Source organism: Podarcis tiliguerta (assembly GCF_965153285.1).
Source record: "Podarcis tiliguerta genome assembly, chromosome: 11".
Lineage (NCBI taxonomy): Eukaryota > Metazoa > Chordata > Lepidosauria > Squamata > Lacertidae > Podarcis > Podarcis tiliguerta.
The window spans coordinates 41,285,436-41,308,147 of record NC_139544.1 but is presented as its reverse complement, the minus strand read 5'-3'; the positions used below and the strand labels follow the sequence as shown (position 1 = coordinate 41,308,147).

At 40.7% G+C, this 22,712-nt stretch overlaps 1 protein-coding gene across 2 annotated transcripts in view; it reads right to left on the bottom strand.

Moving 5' to 3' along the window:
• The window catches only part of PLPP1 (phospholipid phosphatase 1), an 84,858-nt gene that overhangs the window by 20,792 nt on the left and 41,354 nt on the right, over nucleotides 1-22,712 (bottom strand). For both annotated transcript variants that reach the window (XM_083404522.1, XM_083404523.1), the window contains exons 3-4: nucleotides 22,263-22,543; nucleotides 922-979 (exon numbers count right to left, since the gene is read on the bottom strand). In XM_083404522.1, coding sequence (XP_083260648.1) covers nucleotides 922-979; nucleotides 22,263-22,543 — 339 coding nt within the window. The remainder of the gene's footprint in view (nucleotides 1-921; nucleotides 980-22,262; nucleotides 22,544-22,712) is intronic.

Here is a 22,712-nt window from a genome sequence, read left to right as displayed (position 1 = left end):
AACAAACAGCTAGAATGTAGCTTATCAAGACTGGATGGCAGTCAGAAATTAGTACAGTATTTATGTTGCTGAAGCCTGTAAAACATTTGATGGGCGGATTCCCATCTCCTGCTTCCTTCCTTGCTTTGTTTGCTTAAAGTAGAGACTGGTTGCGCTGGATAGACCATCATCTGCATCACACTCCCTGCCTCATGCTAAGCCTACCCAAATCACCCAGAGCAAAGCATGAAGTTACAAAAAGAATGCCTAGGACTATCAGTTAGAAAGAGTCCTTACTGCTTCTTACAAGCTTAGTTTGCCAGAGATAGAAAGGGAAAAAGAGACTCTCCCCCTGCAAAGCGAGCCTGGCCATGCTGCTTATTGAAGTGCCTACGGTTCAGATAAATGGCGGCGGCTGCATTTTATGAGCTGCTCACTTTTCAGGATAGGCTCAGCCATATAGGCAGAGTAGACAGCTGCCTAGGGTGTCACACTTCAAAGGTGCCTTCCATATCAGAAGCTGTGCATTAGTCCCGGGTCTTGAATCACTGCTGGTGTGGCTGATAGCTGACACTAACTGAAAGCGTCCTGGTACCCTCTGTAATGTCACAGGTGGTCCTGGGATGCACTTTCTGAGACTTCCACCTAGCGTAGCAAAAGAAAAGCTTGAACTGGCCTTCACACAAAGACTCCCTGGACAATTTAGGGAGGAGCCTACCTAACATGCAGTGGCCAAATATTCCAACCGTCAAGTGAAAAGATCTCAGAGCAAACATCCACCCCACCCCAGTCTTTTTCATTTTAATGCTTCCTCTGCATAAACAGCCCAAATGAAATGCTGATGCAGCAAATGTTTCAGATTCATGCTATGCAACATAAACAGATTTTTTAAGCAAAAAAAAAAAAAAACCATCATAACTGGCTGCTAAAAAGTATACTTACTGCTAGGAACAGCAAGCAATACATGGAAAACGAAGAATGTCCAGAGTAAAACGACAATCTGAAAAACAAGAGAATGCCCACATACTTATTACAATTTATACATACATCATTAAGATTTTGACACTCTGTAATTGTATAACAAAGTTCAGCTTTGGTTTGCAAAATAAAGCTTCAGCAAAGCTCACACAGGAAGCTCCTTTATACTGAGTCAGGGCACTAGTACATCGAGCTCAATATGTCTGCACCAGTGATTCCCAAACTCCCCCCCCCCCCGCCCCCAACAGACCACTTGAAAATTGTTGAGGGTAATGGATGATGGTTTAATGATTTCTCTGCCTGTTGCATCAACCGAGGAACCATTTTAAAAAGGGTTTCAATGCAAGCCCTTTCCTGATCCTAGATCAAGACATGCTCTCAATGCCCGTTAGGATAAACTGGTGGGCAGTGGGAGTGTGCCACTCTCCAGCAAAGGAATAGTTGGAAACTCACTCTTACTTCCTCCCCCAAAATGTATATACTGTTTGACTGTTAAAAACAAAACACCTCAAGTCAATTTCCAAAAAGAATGACACAATCAGGCTATCAGTAAAAACAACTATTTAAAGCAGTTATTTCTCAAACTTGGGTCCCCAGGTGTTGTTGGACTACAACTCCCATCATCCCTAACCACTAGTGCTGCTAGCTAGGGATGATGGGAGTTATAGTTTGAGAAACACTGATTAAAGCATTGAAAAAAATAATTAAAATTAATGGCAGATTAAAAACACATGGAAATATTTTACACATCTGAGTAGGCTTTTAGAAAGGCTGGGTGGAAATGTTTTTAGCAGGCACAGAAAAGAGTTCAGTGAATGTGCCCACCTGGGAGCTCCAAAGTATGGTTCCTGTAACATGAAAATATCAATTTAAAGCTTCCAATTTTTCCTTTGAAGCCACGTTAGTACCTGTGCTAAACATGAAGCCACATACGACATCAGGTGTGGAGCAGGTGGGTGTGGTTTCCTAGGAGTAGCCTGATGGGAGAAACTGGGACCCCTGGCTGGCCAAACTGGACCTGTGATCTGGAGGTTCCCCACCTTTGTGGTAAGGCTTGGTCTTACTATCCTTGCAATACTGGTGGAGGGGTGGGGTGGGATTGGCAGAGGGCAAACAGCTTGCCTAGGAAAATTCACGACAGAGCTAACCCTAAAATTGGGGATGATCATGATTAGTTTTCTGTTCTTGGATACAAGTTTGCCACGACTGAGAAACGGCATTCTGCTTTATGAATATCCACGTGTTGACTACATTATAGGGCCTCCCGTGTTTGTGCTTCAGTTTATTCATATCACAAACACATCACACTCATCCCGGCACACAGACTACTATGACCAAAACGATATCCCTCGGTGCAGCTTCAGCAAAAGTTACCTACTACGCCATCCAAATCCCAGCTGGAAATAGTATCTGTCACTTATTAACCTGTCAGCTGCACACACATTTGTTTTCTCTCTTCCCTCCTCCTGCCCCACAGTTTTAATACATTAAACAGAGAGAGGCAGAGGGATGGAGAAGCAGACAATAGAAAGGCCTGCTAAACATTCCTTTGCAGGCAGCTAACCCCCTTCTTCCAAAAGCAGCTCTGACTCGGAACATTCCGTCTCCCCTGCCAGCCAAGAGCCTGAACGTTCGTTCCAGACTCCACTCCAGTGCTGGTGAGCGTAAACTCCCTTGGTCTCCACCCCGCCACCTTTCCCACCCACCAGTCCCCAACCTTACCACTGGATAAATAAGCATTCCCCAAAGTGAAAGTACCCCACTGGTGGAAACATCAAGCCCTTACTTTATTGTCTCTCTCTCCTCTCCTTCATCACATTCTTAAAAGACTTAAATCATCCCAGTAGCAGCCATACATCAGGCCTCCAGAGCTGTCAGGATGTATATTATTGTTTCATGACAACTGGCTTCACATATTTTTCTCTTGGAAGGGTTTATTTCAACAAGTCAGATAATACAAACCCAGAGTGCATTTTTTATTTTGACTTCTCACTCTGGCTCATTAAGTCTAATGTTGACACTTCTTTTTAGAATAAGCTATTTAGGGCTGTGAAGGAGCCTCTAACACAAGGATGACTTGCACCAAAACCTATTTGTGGGGCCACTAAGCAGGAAATAATCTAGCATGGATTCTTCCCATGCACATAAACATGTTGAAGAACATCTAATGGGATCCATCTGAAAAGCACCATCAAGACAGTGGGAAGTTGGGATTTTAATACCTTGACATAGTCTGCACACTGGATTTTGTAGTTCTGGGGTATGTCCTAAAGCTCTGTATCCCCTGAAGAAGCTCTGCAGACATTTCATAAATGTCACGTGCTTTCTGTTTAAATAACCTGAGTTTGACAGCTTTACGTTCCACATAGTAATAATGTGACCCAATTATGTTAAGCATTTCAGCCTGTTACTACAAACTCACATTTCACACAATTAGAAGAGAGCAGAGGTTGAATCCAGGGCAGGGAGAAAGGGCATGAAAGTGAGAGGACTGGAACAGATGCAACAACATTAGAAACATTTTTGGTGGATCTTCCAAGCTGTTTCCAGAATAGTGAGATGGGGCAGGTGAGCAAGTGACCATCTGGCATATTATGCTGCAATAAATCTACGCTTGCCACAAATGAACATTCCATGTTGTCACAGTAGCCAAACAGATATATATGAGAAGTCCATAGGTAGGGCATGTGCACAACAGTTTTTATAGAATCATAGAGTTGGAAGGGACCCTAATCCAACCTCCTGCAGCAGTATGCAGCTGTCCCCTATGGGGATCGAACCTGCAACCTTGGGAGTTATCAGCACCACACTCTAACCAACTGAACTATCCAGTAATCTCCAACTCATGATCCCCAGAAACTGGTATTCAGAAGCATGCTGCCTCTGATACTGATGATAAGCAGCTAATGATGGCCATCTCATCATGATCTTGTCTAATCCACTTTTAAAGCAATCTAAATTGGCAACCATTTCTACATCCTTATAATAGCAAAGCCCATTTACTGTGTGAATAAGTACTTCCTTTTATCCTGAATGTTCCAACTTCAATTGATAACCCTCACTGCTAGTACCAGTTCCTAGTCCACTTAATATTCCTGGATTTTATTCCATAGCCTGGAGTCCCTTATTACCAGTCCTGTGTGGTACCTTTAAGATTAACTCATTCGGCCTGCAATTCTGTATATACTTATGGGGGGTGGGGCTGAATCCCCATGGAATTCGAAGGGCCTTACCCTTTGAGTAATGTACAGTTATTGTGGCATGAATACACACTACAAATTGTGAAAGCAAGGACTCCTTCTGAAGACAAACCCTTAGTGCTAAGTATTCACAGAATTGCAATGTTTAAGTGTCCACTATTTCTTTGCAAAGGAGTAGGATTGGAAAAGAACCAGAATAGGTGAAAAAGAACCTTGGTTTTTTTTTATCCCAGCAGAGACACAATTGTGGCAGCAGGGATCCCTTCTGAACCAAAATAAAACATTTCTTTCCAGTTTAGTAAGGTGTAAACTGTTTGTAAAATAGCTCTGCTTAAATGTCTACTATAGTATCTTTGCAAGGGAGGGTGTTGGGGGAGAAAACCAGAACTTGGCCACAACCCTGTGACCTCTTATTTGCCCCACCAGATCTAGTGGGCATCTGTTGCTATAACATACAGGCCAAACTGTAATACTTCCTGAAACTTAACCAATACAACTATTGCTTTGTTCACTCCTTACTGTGCCTCTGGGAATTACTGTTGTCCTTATGTTGGGACAGGCTGGTTACTATCTCTGCAACTTACTGATAGTACCACAGAATACAAGGAATAATTTGTTCAACAGGAATGGAGTATGAATTCCTTTGTTAAAAGCCAAACATGAAAGATGTGTGTTTCTTATTCTTCAGGTTTTCAGAGTCACAACATGATTTAAATAGTTATGCATTCTTAAAAAGAACAAACTGCACAGCATATTCTCTTCTTAAATCATTTGGACAGGCCATCTTATGCTCAAAGTACAAGCGCAGATTCCGGAGAAGAGCTATAGCAACCACTCTCAATTCATGTTCTGTGTATTGACTTACATTTGTAAATAACCAGAGTATCACAGCGAGTTCAAGATTTGCAATTGCTGTTTGTGTACAAAAAAAGAGAGTGTTTCTCTATAACTGTATTCTAAGATCCATTAAGAGAAAACAAGCTAATCACCCACCATCTCCTGATGTATTGACTTTTATCAGAGCAATACATGATACAAGAGAAAACATTGCCAATTCTTTTCTGGGGTGGGAAATAGACTTCCCATCCTCCTCTGTGTCTTAATGCAGAAATGACTTTTCCAAGGACACAGAGACTACAATGAAGCAAAGGTTAGAACACAATGGTCGTATCAAACATAAATGAGAAGTCAGCCTTTCTGGCTTATCATAGTTTACTGACATCAAGCAATGATGTTCCCTTGAGCAAAACAAGCAAACAAGCAAAAATCCCGGGAAGTTACATCTGAACCAGGATCATGGTTTGTTTCTTCCTAGCAAGTCAAGATTGCTAGCCAACGTGGAGCAATGGTTTGTTGTTGTGTTGCTAATTGAAGTTTGTTAGGGAACAACAAAATACAATCCCTGTTAGGAGGTAACATGAAGCCCATGCGTCCTAGTTTGTTTCTGCTCCTCACATTAAGGGAGGAGTTACGGTAAGGGGGAACAATTGTACTTGCATGCTCCTTGTTCTCAATAAATCATAACAAAGCAGAAAGTCTGGTTTAATGTCCTATGCAAACATGGCCAATGAAGTTTGTTTTCTTTCCATAAATAGCTTTCTAGCAGAGTTCCCTACCTCACCCTCAATGAGAAAAGGAAGAATATAGGTAACTGGATCCAGAAGACGAATTCTTACAAAACTTACAGATTGCATTAACAGGAATGTTTATATGCAACATGGACTGTTTCAAGCACAGTTTAAGTATTTGGCCACAGCATTTCAAAACATTTTGCTTCAGGAGTATGGAGTTCCTACAAATGTCCATCAGTGGGAAGTAGGCACCTGTTTTTAAAGGACATTTTAAGCAATTACTCCCCTTAAGATTCCTCTGTCAACCACATCCAGAAGCTGTGTTCAGCTGGTTACCAGGGGTCTGCTGGACTGCAAATGCTAATTTTCTCAATAATGTGCTAACCTGCTAAGCATAAAGCTATTTTCACATTTTCCCAGTAAAAATAAGATTAATTGGTATTTTTAAGAACCCAAGGGGTTTATAATTCAGTGTACATCATGCACTCATTTTGGCACAACTGCCATTAGCTGCTAAAATAAAACGGAAGTACTGTGGCTTATCAACAATGGGACTACTAAATATGAGAAGTTTGTACTCTTTCCAAGGTTTACATTTGAACCACAGCTCATGTGGAATCTATTTTAAAATGACATTTCTGCTACAAAGAGCACCTCTGAGCATGTGCATGATAGATTAAAGAGTATAAGAAATGTACTACATGACTATTAGAGCAAGCCTGTAGTTCTAACCCCAGAACTATAACCACAATCCAAGCTAACGGAAGACACAAAGCATGGATTTCCACCCCCCCAAAGCATTATTTCAGAAAGCTGACTTAAGTGAGCATTTTTCTGTTTCTATTTTAAAGAGCCAGCATTAAACAACAGCTTGCTCAGAGTAATGATCATATCTGATGGATCAGCCCACAATCTATCTAGCCCAGCACTCCTGTCTTCAGCAGACACTGGCAAATGGCCTATTATTTCTTAAAAGCCATCTACGATATATAGGGCATCACAACATTCCATATTGCACTAATGACCATTGCAATGTCTTTTCAGTTTTAGGAAATGCCAGTGGCGTAGCGTGGGGAGTGCAGGGGGGGCCGGCCGCACCGGGCGCAACATCTGGGGGTTAGGGTTAGGGGGCGCAAATCCAGGGGTTAGGGGGCGCAAATTACTTGCCTTGCCCCGGGTGCTGACAACCCACGCTACGCCACTGGGAAATGCAATCCAGCAACTGAAATTGGGCAGGGGGGGGAGCATTTAGACTGGATGATCCTCAGGGTCCTTTCCAACTCCACAATTCTATGATTCTATTATTCAGAATTGACTTTGACAATATTGCCACCCTCAATGGGAATGTTACTGGTGATCATTCAAAATTTCTTACTTGGGCCTCAAAGCAACAGGTATACAGCACTGGCTGCTTCCTGTAACCAATATGAGTCCTCCTCTATTAAAAACATCAGTTTCAAAAACTTGCGTTCCATTCCTGTCATTTGTGATTCCAGAAGAGCTGGAAGAAAACCACCCTTCATGCTTCTGAAGGCACCATTTCCTATGCAGCAAGTCCTCTGAAGTTACAGGCAAACCCTTTATCAAATTGAAATATTTGCAAAATGTTATGAGCTACCCACCAATTCATCTTCCTAGTCAAAACTGACCCAAACACCTGGTTAAACAACTCTGCAGAGCTATCTCTGGAGAAACTTTTTGATGCATGCTGCAATTAAGAGTCTGTCAGGCTGGATCAGGATTGTAAACTCCGTTTTTATGCTTGATTGGCAAGCACTGCCTCAATTGCACTAAATGCAAAGAAGCCAATTAATCAAGCCTCCCACTACTCAGATTGTTTTGCTTTTGAACATATATTACCTAAAAACTGAAGCGATGTTTTCTGTTCTCCAACTTAAAGACAGCAAATTTGAAAACATCTGAAGATCTTATTTCAGTGCTCTGTATAAAGAGAAACTCTATCCCTATCCTGGCTTGCGCCTGAAAATAGTTTCCAAAATACAGAGATGTATTACCTCAATAGCAAAACCTTTGCAGGGTTCATTTGATGAGAAAGACAGAGCTCCCTTCTATTGTAGGCCGTGAAATTGTATCCTGCACAAACGATACTAACTTCCACCCATGGTTTATATGAATATGCGTCGCTCACCTCAAAGACTCCCATACACAAAATTCAACCATAAATCAGATCTGCAAGGTGCTGGTTGAAACCATTCCACAAGTTCAAGTGGAACTTTGGCATATTATAGGAGAGTGGGCGTCCAGCAATTCCTGCTGTTAGGAGCCAAGATTTCTGTTACAATTTCTGAGAAAATGTCAGCGTGGATATCACTCTCATTCAAGACCACGACTAAATTCATAGACAATGTGGAGAACTCAAAGTAGCAGTTTGCTTTAAATAAAGTAAGTGGTTCAAGTACTGGACTAAGAATTGGGGGACCAGGGTTCCAGTCCCCACCCAGTTATGAAGCTCACTGGGTGACCTTGGGCCAGTCATTGTTTATTAACCTACCGCACAAGGTTTGTTTTTGAATTGATGGATTGACAGTACACGATATTCAAAACAATTACGGTCTTTCTAAGTCTTATATGGTTCTATTGAACAATATAAAAGGAAAGAAAAAAATAAAATTAAATAAGTTAAAAATTGATATATTATTAAATAAATAAATAAGACCTCAAGTGAGGTAGATACATTGTTGAACAAAGCTGGAAAAATAAATATCTGGATGACGACAATTAAATTAGGGGAAGTGTATAAGGAAATGTATCATTACTCTACAGCCAACTTCAAAAATGCATTCTAGAAAACAAAACAAAAAGTGGGGGGATGCTTTAATTGTAACTTGTCTGAAGTAGCAAAGCCTCCCTTTGGAGCACTTTTTCCATATATGCAACTACATATTAATTTTATTTTGAATATGTACATTTTGTCCATGTTTAAAACTGGAACAGTCAGTTTAACATTAATCACCCTAAATAAACAGAAGCATCCAAATGAATTTAAACTGAAATTTAAATTTAAAAGGTGGGACAGCAGCAACAGCAATAATACACATAGGTAGAAGCATCTAATTTATATATATACACACACACGTGGAAGCATCTATCTATCTATCTATCTATCTATCTACAGTCAGTTAGCAAATTGTTAGAGTGCAGCTTTAATTTAAATAATCTCAAACTGTTCCTTGTAAATGGAGTTTTAGCCCATAAGTAATTACTAAAAGTAACATTAGTTGGAATTAAAAGCAAGAAAGACAGCTTTGAATGATTTGGGGGGAGGGGATTAGGCGAGACCTAAGAATAGTCAAACTAGCCAAAATGAGGCAAGAGACTTAACGGAAAAGAACATTTTCCTAACTCGATGAAGAGATGGATAATCAAACACATTTTCCCCTAGAAGAGACTTGGATTTAAACCAAAAGGAGAGTTAATCTCTTGTGCAGTTCAAGGAGGCTGGACAAGATCATCCCCCTTAAACAATGAAGTAGCAGAGGCATTTCGTGCAAGCAGCACAAGTGGTTCCAAGCTGGAAACCAAACTGCAGCATTAGCACACACTGGCGTGTAAGCAGCACACGAGCAAAGGTCATTGCAGAGATTGGCAATCAGGCCGGGGAGCAGAGCCAGAGAGAACATGGCTGAGCAATGAAACTCCTGGCGGACTCCAGCTGCCTGCTGAATGCTGGCCCCCACCCAGGCTTCCCAGCACAGCTCAGTTCCCTGGCTCCAAAGGACTCCCTGGCTGCCTAGTTTGATAGGGCCCTAGCCATACCCCAGCTTCTTTTTCTGAAAACCTTCAGAATTACATTTTGAGTTATTCAGGTATATAAGACTCAGGAGAAGATTTTACACACACACACACACAGAGAGAGAGAGAGAGAGAGAGAGAGCGCATTCTATTCCTGCTATTTTTTCCTACTTGTCAAACCCCAGGATTTCTTCATTTCCCACTGCCCCAGCTCTCCTTCCACACCACTTGAAATGTTCTTCCTCACCCTATTCATCATGCTCTTCCTCTTTTCCAATAAACCTCTAACCTACCCCTCAATTTTCGTTAATCTTCTCCTCTCTCCTCTTCCTTCATATTCCTCTCCTATTTACATTCCTCCTTTAAATGTTAATGATACATATTATTCCAGAATATACAGAATTTTATTTCAAGTATACACACACACACACACACACTCATGGACTGTAATAAAACCTCCAAGTAGTTTGCAAGAGATATTAAATTATCGTTTAAAAACAAGTAATTAAAAACATTTAAAAGATTAAAATAAAATAAAATAGAATTCACAGTAAAAAATTACAACACGTCAACATGTATGTGTCTGGAGAGGCTTGCCGGATGAAAAAATGTTTTAAGCAGGTGCTGAAAAAAGGTGGCTGCCTGGTGTCAATAGCTAAGGAAATTTCAAAATGGTGGTGCTCCCACACTATAAGATCAAGTTCTTACAACTGCAGAAGTAGTTTTATGTGGCACATGTGGCACCTGTAACAGTGCCAGGTCCGCAGATCAAAGCAGTCAAATGAGATAAGGTGATCCTGCAAGTAAACTGGTCCCTAGCTGTTAAGGGCCTGTGGGTTAGGTAGGACAACTGTAGCAGTGTGTGCCCAGTTTCCAGAAGGATACCATGGTACTGAAATCTGCAGAGAGATCAAGAAGCTGAAGCAGCAGCAAGGCAACACACACCCTGTCTCACTCTCAGTCCCATGGCCAGGCCTGAAGACAGATTGGAATGGATTTAAATAAAAAGTTATTTGAGAATGAGTTACTGTGCCCAGACTATCTCCATCCAACAGCAACCATAGTTGGGGATAAGCACGCCTCGCCACTGATGACACAAGGGTTTCAGTCAAAAGGTGGAATCTAGCCCCCCGGATATGCATGTTATTTCAGGCATAATGCAACCCTGTCAAGAACAGGGACCCAGGATAACACAGCATCTGTATTATTAGGATTCAATTTTGAATTTAGACACCCACGTCCAACTCATTGCAGTTACCAGACACTGGACCAGAATGTGCATGACCTCACCCGATTAAGATGACAAGAAATAGAGCAGGGTGTCATCAGTATAGTGGTAGCACCCAATATGCTACCAAATTTGGTAGCATATATGCGTGCCTGACAATTGTGACAGTTATTAGTCTACCATTTCACTTCTGAGAACTGAGAGATAATCTATACCACTTTAACCATCCATGACACCCAGAACAGGACACTGTAAGATACAGCAACTGACATTACCACTTGATTTACCGTAATCAAGTTACTCACTGTAACCTCAAGTTTGCATGGGTAAGTTATTAAATTTGTTGTAATATGATCCTTTGGAATCTCAGTGTTTCATCCTGCAAAAAGTTAAGTACATTCATCTAAGAGGATAGTTTTGAGATATGTGGCATAAAAGCCTGCCAAAATGCTAGAATCCCTGTGAAGCTGTGAAGTCGGAGAGTCCATAATTCACTGGTAGAACAGATACTTTGAATGCAGAAGGTCCCAGTTCAACCCTTGACTACTCCAGATAGGGCTTGGTAAAGACTCCAGTCTGAAGAACCATCCATGTAAACCAGAGATACAAGTAGTCAACATGATTGTGCCCAGATGTTATGGAACTACAAAAAATCCCCTTCCAGAACAGATCCTGCTCCTGTAATAAGAAAACACCAAATACAATAATTTTGGATTGCCCTCTTCTCGACACCCTCTGCAGAGATCTCCTAGTGACTCCCTTACAGCTTAAAATATTGATTTACAAAGAGTCTGTAATCCAATATTTGTTGAGGGATAATACTCCCAAAACTACCAAGATTGTATTTAGCTGAGATTTTTAAAGCTAAATCTAAAGTTGCCTGATTTACTCAATTGTGGCTATCTAGTCTTTTATATATTGCATGTGTTTGGATTCTCAATGTATTTGTATGATTTTATGATTCTGTTGTTTAAATTTATGCCAATAAAGGCCAATGACAACTACAACTGCCATCATTACTGGTCATAGCCATGTAGGCTGGGGCTGATGGGAGTTGAAGTCCACAACTTCTGGATTACAACCATGTTGGATACAACCATGTTGGCTACCCCTAATGTAGACAAAACTGAACTAGATGAACCAACTGCCTGACTCAGTATAAGGTAGATCCTGTTTCCTTATGTGAAGGAATTGACATCTTTTAATGAAGGGTTTTTTGGGGGGAGGGGGCAGCAAGGGGAAGGAAAGGAAGGGGAAATGTCATTGGCACAGGCAGAATTCCATTGTGCAAATGGGCTGACACATTTGAATGTCACCCAGTGATTTTTTGTTTGTTTCTTAGGAAGCATGTGCAACAAGATAAATAAGAAAAAAGTAGGGTAAATGTCAACTAGTGCCCCCTCACACAGAGCTCTTTTGTTTGCCAGCTGACTATTCATGGTAAAAACAAGTACACAAGGTCAAGTCTAGTGCTGCTGCTCTGCTTTCCTTCAGTGTTATAGTTACTATGCTGAGAAGTTGGATCAGCGAGTCCAGGAATGCTCATCTTAATATACCTGACCTTTCTACAAAAGAACTGGGGCATATCATTTTCCACTATGAAAACGTATACAATTGGCAATACAAATCCCATATTAAATCCTAAAAATATTTTAAAGTGTATGTAGCACGTACACCAGAGCTATTTTAGCTTCCTTCCAGTTTTGATGTTAGCACTCTAACCTCACCTACAAATAGAAAAGTTTTCCCCTGGTTAAACTTTTGTTGCTCTACCTCCTGTAATAACTTAAAAGACACATTATGAACAGATGGGCACCTTATGCTAAAAATGTATGTTTATATCTGCATTTGCTTATGGCCATTTCACACATGACCCTTCCCTGCCATGGGTACAGAGAAAAAAGGGAGAAAGAAAGAAAAAGCACAGCCATCATGCACCACCATCCAAGTGGGTGTATTGTGCTATGGCTAAAATAAGTGGCTGTTTTAGTGGTGCACCCTTATTAGTGATTTCAGCCATTTAAATATTTTAGTAAATTAACTATTTGGTGCTTTAATCTGAATATATGTTATACGCTGCCTCTCCTCCTGGAAAGTGACTTTGAGAAAAGCAATGGCATCTCTGAAATATAAGGCAGTATACGATTTAACAAATATTGCCACACATTGCTTTAACATTTCCTTTCTCCAATTTGAAAGTACAGCACATGCCCTATTAAAAAGTAACCAACCAAAATACCTTTTTTTTAAAAAAAGACAAGGCTATCAGTATTGTGGAAGATCCATTGAAGAGAGGCAAATATACAGTTCATCCAACCATTGTTGGATTCAGCCATCTGCTCTTACTGTTAGAAAGAAAGCAACCATAGTGCCACTTGAATGACAAATTATTTTTTATTATATTGAGATATACACCGGATGAGAAACCAGCTTAATGGAACCTATCGGGGGGAACAGGGAGTTAAATGCAGCTTGTGCACAGACAAAAACTAGACAACTTGTTCTGAATCTGAAGGTAGCAACACAGTTATTTTTCTTTAGATCAGGTAAACTGCAAACCTGAGAAAATGCTATTAACATGTAATCTATTTATATTTTACTGACACATTTGTTGAAGGCTGATTTCAAAATAACTTTACTTTGCTCCCTGGATGCTTTTTTTTTTAGTTTAAAAATACCAAGTGCCCTTCCTTAGGCCAGACAAAGGCAATTTAAATTTAGATGTGCATATTTATGTGCAGTTGTGGGAATCACTCTTTCAGTAAGGTTTAAAGTTGTATGTTAATTGCAGTAAGACAGCTCGCGTTAGCACAGCGACTTAAAAAAAATAAATAGACCAATGATTTGAGTAAAATGGAAACTGACACCAACATTTAGTTGGTGTTATATGGACATATAAAAACAGCTTCTTACTTTAAGTAACAATTTTAAGATATTCTGGCCACTCAACGTGCTCATAAAGCTGCTGCTGAAACAACACAAGCAAACAGCCCAAATAAAACTTCTCACTTTTACAGAGCAATCCAGCTTCTCCCATAGGAATCGTAACTCTAGACACAATCCAGCCAGTTAAGCACTCTCCGCATTGATTTGAGTGGACAAGAATTAAAAATGTGGTTGTAATCCTATGCACTTTCTAGAGAGTAAATTCTACTGAACAGGACTTAAGTGTTGACCAAAGATGCTTCAGACTATGCTGCAAATCTATCCTATTAACAGAAAACTGGACTTTAACTTAACTTTCGTTGGATAATGCTCTTTGAGGGAAACAGCTTTGAATGTTGCATTAGGGACAAACTCAACTGTAAATAATGTGTAAATACAATCTTATAAAACACACGTACACCACTTATGAACCAGAGTCCGCGAAGAACTAATGCAATCATTAAAGTGCCAGCATCTGTTAAGTTTCATTTACCTGGACATCTGTGGGCATATCTACATGTTCACAGTAGCAGAGTGCCAGTGCTGGTCTTGGATATTTTGGCATCTGTTGCAAAATGTTAAAATCACACTTGCAAAGCCCTTAGCACCTTTCAATGAGCTTCTCACCAACAACAGATGTCAACCGGCTCTTGTTCACAGGACTTTAATGGGCAGCCAAGTCTAGATGGATGGAGAAGTATGTGGCACTGCAAAAACTCAGGTGCTTTGCTGTTTCCCTCCGCCTCCCATGTTTATGTGAAGCAACACAGATCAGACACTTCTAAAATTAACAGCTGCTGAGACTCACAGCAGCAAGTCACATATTTGTCTTAACTGGCATGGCATTTCAATTGCTAGCTGTACACCTGTACTCCTTTTAATGTAAGTAAGGTTTACTCAAGATGCTCAGAATGGATGTGGCACCCACAGGGAAAGAATCCCCGTTGCTTTCCCCATTACACTTGGAAACCTCCCATTTTCCCCATTTTGTTATTATTAAATGTTTATATATTACAAATAATGCTATGAGCAATAGAAAAATCAAACAAAATGCAGATATAAGGTAACTGGATACACAAATATAACATCAAACAAAATTTACAGAACTGTATATGTGAATATTATCTCATCATTTATAAAAGCTATTTTGGGCCACAGAAATATAAACACCTTATTGGAACATGAGTAATAAAAGTTGTTTATGTATATTGTCAACAAATATTGCTATATGTCCCCTAGCAAATACTTTGTACTTCGTTACTCCAGTAGAGGAAGAACAGACTCAGTTTTTCCAGTTAATTTATAATATTTTTGTCTGCCCTTCCCTTAACCTTCTCAGATTTCTTTATTTGTCCATATAACCCAGGGGACAATGCTACACACACACACACACACACACACACACACAAGTGCGTGATACTTTTGCTATTATTATCTTGGCTAGGGGAGGGGCAAAAGGTAGAATAATTTGAGGGGGGAAAGGCAAGGAGAAAGAGACAAAAACCCACAGCTCACTTCCTTCAGATAGTCAGCCTATATATAGCAGGCACATGTTCTGAAGGGGACTCAAAGCAGCTACCACCACCATGGGGCTTTTCTTGGTTTTGTCCTTCTCAGCGGCTTATTTTCTCTTCAAAATTCAGACTGGTAAGTTAGTTCTACATCTGTTTTGTCTTCCCTCCCCAACACATTCAGTGTAAGGAAAACAGGACTGGTTTCAGATTCATGGGCTTTCTGATATCCCTCGATACCCACCCAACCTGCATCCTACAAGACTTATCTCCCTTTTGTCAAGTTTGCAAAACCTGGCTGTCCAGCCATTCCCCATTTGAAGGAGTTACCACTGATTGCTAATGGCAAGTAGGTAGAATCTTTGCTGCTGTTAAAAGATTTCAAATTCAGGCAGATAAGTTGGCATGTTGGTAAGCTCAGAACATGCATTGAAAGGGGCAAATATGGCCACAGAAAGTGTTGCAGCAGAGGCAATGCTACTGCCAACAGTGTGCCCCCAAAAGGGATGTCATGGCAGTTGGGTGAGAGCTAGGTCAGCCGTGGATCCAGCTTCTGGAGAAGGGCTGATTTGGGCACCTCTGCTGCACCAACATGGAGCTAGTACGGGGGCGGGGGGGGGCGGGGAGAGATTGCAGAAGCTGCCCACCTTACACTGTGGCTGGCAGGAGGCACCTTCAAGACTCCTCTGTCAGGGCAAAACTTTATTTTGCTTCTCTACATAATTTATATCCCATACTTGCAGCAGAAATGTATGTTTCCAGGACAGCTAATGAAGTAGCATAATAGAACAGGAAGAGTCCGTTCAATTATACTGCAAACTCATAATTATTCTAAATTAAAAATTAGCCTGACACCTGTATTAAACTGACTATAATAAATACAAGACAGAAGGGACAGAGCTACTTCCAATTGCTGTGGGATGGGTGTTATCTGAAAAACCTACTCTGCAAGAAGAAAATAAGCACATCAGGTAGAGAGGTTTTAGCCCAGCACTACCTCTGCCATGCTAGCTTTCTACTTGCAGGGAGCTTTTAAAGTACAGTATGTCAGAGGGATTTAAAAAATGTGATCACCTCTCCTATCTGAAATGTTACAAACTTACCGTATTTTTTGCTCTATAAGACTCACTTTTTCCCTCCTAAAAAGTAAGGGGAAATGTGTGTGCTTCTTATGGAGCGAATGCAGGCTGCACAGCTATCCCAGAAGCCAGAACAGCAAGAGGGATTGCTGCTTTCACTGTGCAGCGATCCCTCTTGCTGTTCTGGCTTCTGAGATTCAGAATATTTTTTTTCTTGTTTTCCTCCTCCAAAAACTAGGTGCGTCTTATGGAGCGAAAAATATGGTATCTATTTCCCCCCACTTCATTCTGCTGCATCTGTAAAGCTAGACAAAAAGACAAAGAGAAAACAAGCAGACTGAACAAGGTTTAAGCATACATAAATTCCATGTAAACTATTGCTATTTAGGTACTTACTATTTACTAAATTTCTGTTATTTTAATGGGACTTGGGCCCACCCAACATTTTATTTATAGCATCTGGAAAGTATAACACCACAGAAAAGAATTATCAGTTCTATGTCAATATTCTATTTTCAATCATATGGCCAAAGTCCCATGTAGCTGGGATGAAAAATAAACACTTTTTCCATGCTGGGGTTTTTACTCAAGAGGAGATCCACTGAAATTAATGGCAATTAACTTCAGTCACTTAATTCCAATGGGTCTACCCTGAGTAACAGTTGGTTGACTACAACTGTGAGTTCCAATCCCACAGGAGTAATTACTTCTGGGCCGCTGCATGGATGTGATGCAGGCTCATAAACATTGCAGGCTATCTGTCATCAACTTTTGTGGGAACAGTTTTTAAATGTTTGCATGCCCATGCAGATCACACCATTGCAGTTTTGAGCAGCAACTATGCCAAAAGTGTTTGAATTAGGCTTCAGGAGCATTAACTGATGTCCTAATATTCAGCATGCCATTGAATCGACATAAAATTCCATTGATGTGCCTATCAGCATGTGCTTTTACACAATTACATTAACCTTTAATCTGAAGCACAGCATATATAACACAATTTGATTAGTGTGTCTTATTTCTACTTAGGTCAATCTGCAGATATAATTGGGGGCAAAGAATCAGTTCCACACTCAAGACCTTATATGGCTGCTCTCATTATAGTGTTGAAGGTAACACATCCTTATGCGGAGGTACTTTGATCAAAAGGAACTGGGTGTTAACAGCAGCTCATTGTTTTCCATAAGTATAGAGAAGTATGTCTATTCTTCAAAGTTCTTCCTGGTATCAGTTTTGCATGGCCCTTTAGGCAAGCCCTTTAGTTGTTATTCTGTCAGGTCACAGCCTTTGCCTCCTAGTGTGAGCTGCTAGTAGTAGCTGCCTGCTGTAAGATCCAAGAAAATGAGAATGGCAAGAAAATCCAGTAGATCAGGGTTGGGCAACTTGTGGTACTCAGGACTAGATATTGCAGGACTCCAACTTTCATCAGCCTCAGCCAGCACAGTCAGTAATGATGCGAGTTGTAATCCAGCAACATCCAAAAGTCCACAGGTAAGCGTAGCCACTCTGCAATAAATCATGGATTCGTGACTTAAGTGCAATGTGATATTGCAGTGCAGATTGAAAATCTGGGTAACATTTCGTTTTGTGGTCCCAAGTTCAAAGCAGTGCAGATTATTATGAAGTTAACACTTTTACAAAGGACACACAATTGCATGTCCCTTGACTACTTAGTATTTGTGGCTGATTCACAAAGGCATGCACATAAATTTGATTTTCCAGTGCTTGAAAGATTAACTTGATCACTCATAGCTCAATGCATACGCTTTATCTGTGATGTTTAATCTGTAATGGCTCACATCACATGTGCAAGTCAACACTTCATTATGATGGAAGATGAAGAAGATTCCAGTAGGAATGTAACACACACACACACACACGGTTATTGTGCTAGTCAATATACTGAAACCTGCAGGTAATTTACTGGTACAAAGCTGTGCAGCTATTTTACAAGAGAAGTGGTGAAGATGTTTTATCAGCCAGCAAACTCCTGCAAATAACTTCTCCAGAGTTCCTTGAGCTTGATTTCAAGGACCAGGGAATAGAACCTTTTATGGACCCAAGTTCATAGTGTTAAAACAGTGGGGAAGATTTAATGAACTACTTTATAAAAATATTGAGTGAATGTAGCTGTTTTTAACTTCTAGAAGTCTTAACTTGATAGGTGTAGAGCAGTGTTTGCAAACGGGGGCCATATACCCCCCAGGGGCCCCCAGGATATTCCAAGAGGGCCCCAGGTGAAAAATCTTTTCAGGTTCAATTCAAAGGCCAAAGCTATTCAATGAAGGAGTCTGATACACCTCTGTTTGAGGGGGAATTCCACAGCTTAGGGCAGTGGTTTTCAACCAGTGTGCTGTGGTATCCTGGGGTGCCTTGAATGATGGCCAGGGGTGCTGTGGGCAACACTGGCTTCTGTCCCTCTTTCCTTCCCTTCCTCCTCTGATGCCCTCTTGCATCCCTGCCTCCCAAAGGCTTGCACAGCTGATCATTGCAGCAGCCCTGGCTACAAGCTCCCCCAGTGAATGATGCCTGTGGGGCTGGCCAGGGAGCGCTTCCCAGGCCCCTATGGGGCAGTGTCAGGAGGCAGCTACCTTTGGGGCAGGGGGCAGCAGCTAAGAGACCAGGGGCGGCAACTGTGGCTGCCCAGAGGACTCCCAAGGAGAGGGGAGGAGGAGGAGGCTGAGGAAACACTCCACAAGGGAGTGTGTTTGAAAAAAGGATGAGAGGCTGCCAGCTCTGCAGGCAAGAGTGACATAACTGGGCAAACAGTTTTGATTAAATATGCATGTGATTATTATGTCCTGCTGCACCCCTATCCACACTTACTAAGAGCCAGCCACACTAAAGTCAGTGGAACTCACTTCAAGGCAAACATGGACATGATTATGTTGGATTACATTTTTTTACTTCTAACCGTTTCATAGAAGTCTTCTCATTTGTTTCAGACATTCAAAAATGTGAATGTTGAATGCATCACTACATATAACATTATGCTGAACTGAACTACTCTTTTAGACTCAATAAATGCAAGAGCTGTATTTTTCAAAATGATAACATGTCTCCGTTTAATCTTTTCCCAGGGTGACTCTGGTGGCCCTTTGATATGCAATGGGAAGCAAAGAGGCATTGTCTCCTTTGGTGCTAAATCAGAATGTGGAAATCAACGCTACCCTGGTATCTATACTCTTCTCACAGAGGACTATCTTGCCTGGATAAGAGAAATCACAGAACCTTTTACAGGTTGAGCACTTGGTTTTATGATTCTCTTTCCAGATACTCATTAATTAAACCTCTCCTTTTTCTTTCTTTTTAAAAAGAGAATGTGATTTAGTTTATGCTAATCTCTGTAGCTGTAGTGAGTGCCCTATATGTAACTGATTTAAAGTGATGAGGAACCTGTGGTGTTGATGGACTACAAATTCCATCTTCTGTGAACTGGCCCTGACGGCTGGGGCTAATGAGAGTTGGAAGCCAATAGCATTTGGTTCACATCCCCTATTGTACACTGCAAAGCTGCTTCCTTCATGTGTAAGAATGCCATTTGGATCTCATGTGTTTTTATAAAGCTGGGGTAAATGTGTTTTTCCACTACAGAGGAAACTACTTACACAGTAAGTATGGATGAATGTGAAAGAACCCTCTCCTCAAATGGCCACCACGAAAATTTAGCAAAGAAGTTGGGACATGTCTCCTATTGTACAGGAGCTGATGTCTGGGTATTCATTAAGAATTAACTGCATAGTTACTTACAGTGCAACTGTAAACACAGCTACTTCATAAATGTCTTTGTACAAGATGGCAGCCTAGCCTTTGGCTTAGGATTGGCGTTGGCAAAAACAGTGTTGTTAAGCCTTTAACTGCTGACTTCCTGTGGTAAACCTGAGGTTGCCCAGGGATGGGGGTGGAGAACAATGAATGCACTCTAATTTTGTTTTCTGCCAGTACATCCCTTCTCCACAGTAGCAGCCATTGTGTGACTGGGGCACACAACACTCAAAATATATGTCCACTAGTCCAAAAAAGACCCAATATAATTATCTCCCAAATTAGATAAGATTGAAGGTGACATGGAGCTTTTCCAGTTTTGACAAATCACCTTTTAAGCTGCTGTTAATAGGTGAGCTATCAGTTCAAAGTCTTCCTCTGGTATGATGCCCTTAAAATATAAAATATTGCTACAAAAGGTCCCTTAGAAAGACAAGATTCTAAAGGCTCATTACATCTCCCAGTTCAGATTCCCTGAAAGTCCTAATTATAACACACTCACATCAAATGAAATATACACAGGCAGCGTGCATCCAATTGACACACAACCACCAATGTGTGGGTCCTTTTGGACCCAGAAGAGGGCAGAACGGGACAGAATGTACTGGGGGCGTAACAGGGCAGAATGAGATTATGCGTGTGGGGGCCAGGAACGGAACCCCTGCACAAAATGGTTGCAGCCAGTATGCATTAGGTGAAGCAGTGGACTCTGGGCTTTCAAACTTCACCAGTGGTATTCAGCACACACCCCACCCCTTGCCTTCTGTTCTAAGTCATTGCTGCAGTGCCCTCAAAACTTGGTGCCATGTGCAGGCAAACCAGTCATGCTCCCTTCAGTGTGTGTGTGTGTGTGTGTGAGAGAGAGAGAGAGAGAGAGAGAGAGAGATCCTTAAAATTCAGACAGAGAGTTAAGTCAAATAATATTCTTCCAAATCCGAACTTAATTTTCTAACGGTACATGAGTACACATACCTTTCTAATCATATAGTTCCACTAATTTAATTATATGTCTAACCTGAAGAAAACATTTAACACAATGATTAAGTTTTTACTACGTAAATGCCTTGGCTGCTGGCTGGGGTTTAACAGGAAACCAACAGTTCCCACAAGCGCAGCTATCCTGCAGGTTGCCAACCCCTTACTGAAGTGCTGCCACCATTTCAATTCAGTTTTATACCATGAAACCCTTGCCTGTTTTAGAATGAACTTCATTTTACTGGCAAGCACAACAGCCAATATTTATTATTAAAAATTATGCTGATCTTTATTTACTAAGACATTACAGTTGTTGACTACATCCTTTTGGACTGCAAAGCCTTACCTAATGTAAACCAATGTTTTAAGTTAAGTCTATTGCTTTCAATAGGTCTACTTTAACTAATGGTGGAAATCTCTCATACAGTTGGAATGCACCTCAAAGATCACATACCCCCTTTGTTATGGCAGAAAAAACTGCTGCAAGCATCACTCATAGGTGGCCTTCCAGCCTCTGCTTAAAAATTGCTGATGAAAGAGTAGACACCACCTTCTGATGATTTTCCACAGTCAAACAGCTTTAGTCTTCCTGAGGCTTAGTCAAAATCCCCTTTCTACTCATTTGAGCCTGCTAAAGGAAAGAAAAGTTCCACAATCTACATGACACCTCTTCAAACATTTAAATATGGCTATCATATCATTTGGCTATCATATCACCTCCTAATTGTCCAGGTTAAATATAACCAACTCCATTCTAGTTTCAAGAACTGTAATCCAAAGAAGTACTTTTGGCACAAATCTTCTGCCCAAACTTCTGTCCTCTCATTTTTCAAACTTGTTTTGCCGCAGCTTATCCTATATACTTACCTGCTCTTGATGATGCCATTACATCAAAAGGGACAACTTGTGACCAAAATACTGATGCAAGCCTTAATAATGTTACAGCATTTGCTTCCCACTCTTTGTACAGCTGAGAGTGCTGCATCACTGAAATCTTAATATGTGGACTAACAGCAACTACAGCAGCTTGTAATTATTTGAAATTAATTAACATAATGAATTCAGGAAAATGCGTTTTTCGTTCATGGAAGCACTTACCGCAGCAATACATTCTGCGTGCTGACAGTGGACAAATATGAGTTCATACACTGAGCTATACTTCAAGTACATCATCACCACAAAACTCACTTCTGCTGGGATCAGTACCCCACTTAGAAAGTAGTTAGAATTTCCACTTCTGCCAGGAAATTTCATCATACAAGTCTTCATGCCAAAATATCTTAAATTAACAGACTCACCTCGCCTCATTAATCTTTGCTTTGTTTCCAAGGCATTTGAAGTTTTCAATGTAACCAGCACTGCAGTTGATCCGTGGCCAATCTGGTACACATATGTCCAGAAAGTGAGGCCTCAATCTACCTATAGAGTATTTGGCAATGTCCGTAAGAGACTGGCTAATAGCTGCGCCAAAAATGAATGTCCCAATGGCTTTGTAAAGAGCGGCAATATAGTTGTTCCGCACAAATGAATTGGAGTGCAAGCGGTTGTAATACACAGAAAGTGCCTCTCCTATGATTATCTGAAATAGAAAAAAAGAAACCAGAAAGACATGAGTTAAAGAAACACCATTAAAATGTTATATCTGATATAAAAGTTGCTCCGTACATGGGTAAATATGGCGGGGTTTCTTAGTTCATTTTATTGATTTTCAGGATAGGTAAATCTGATTTTTGACTATGTGAATTTTA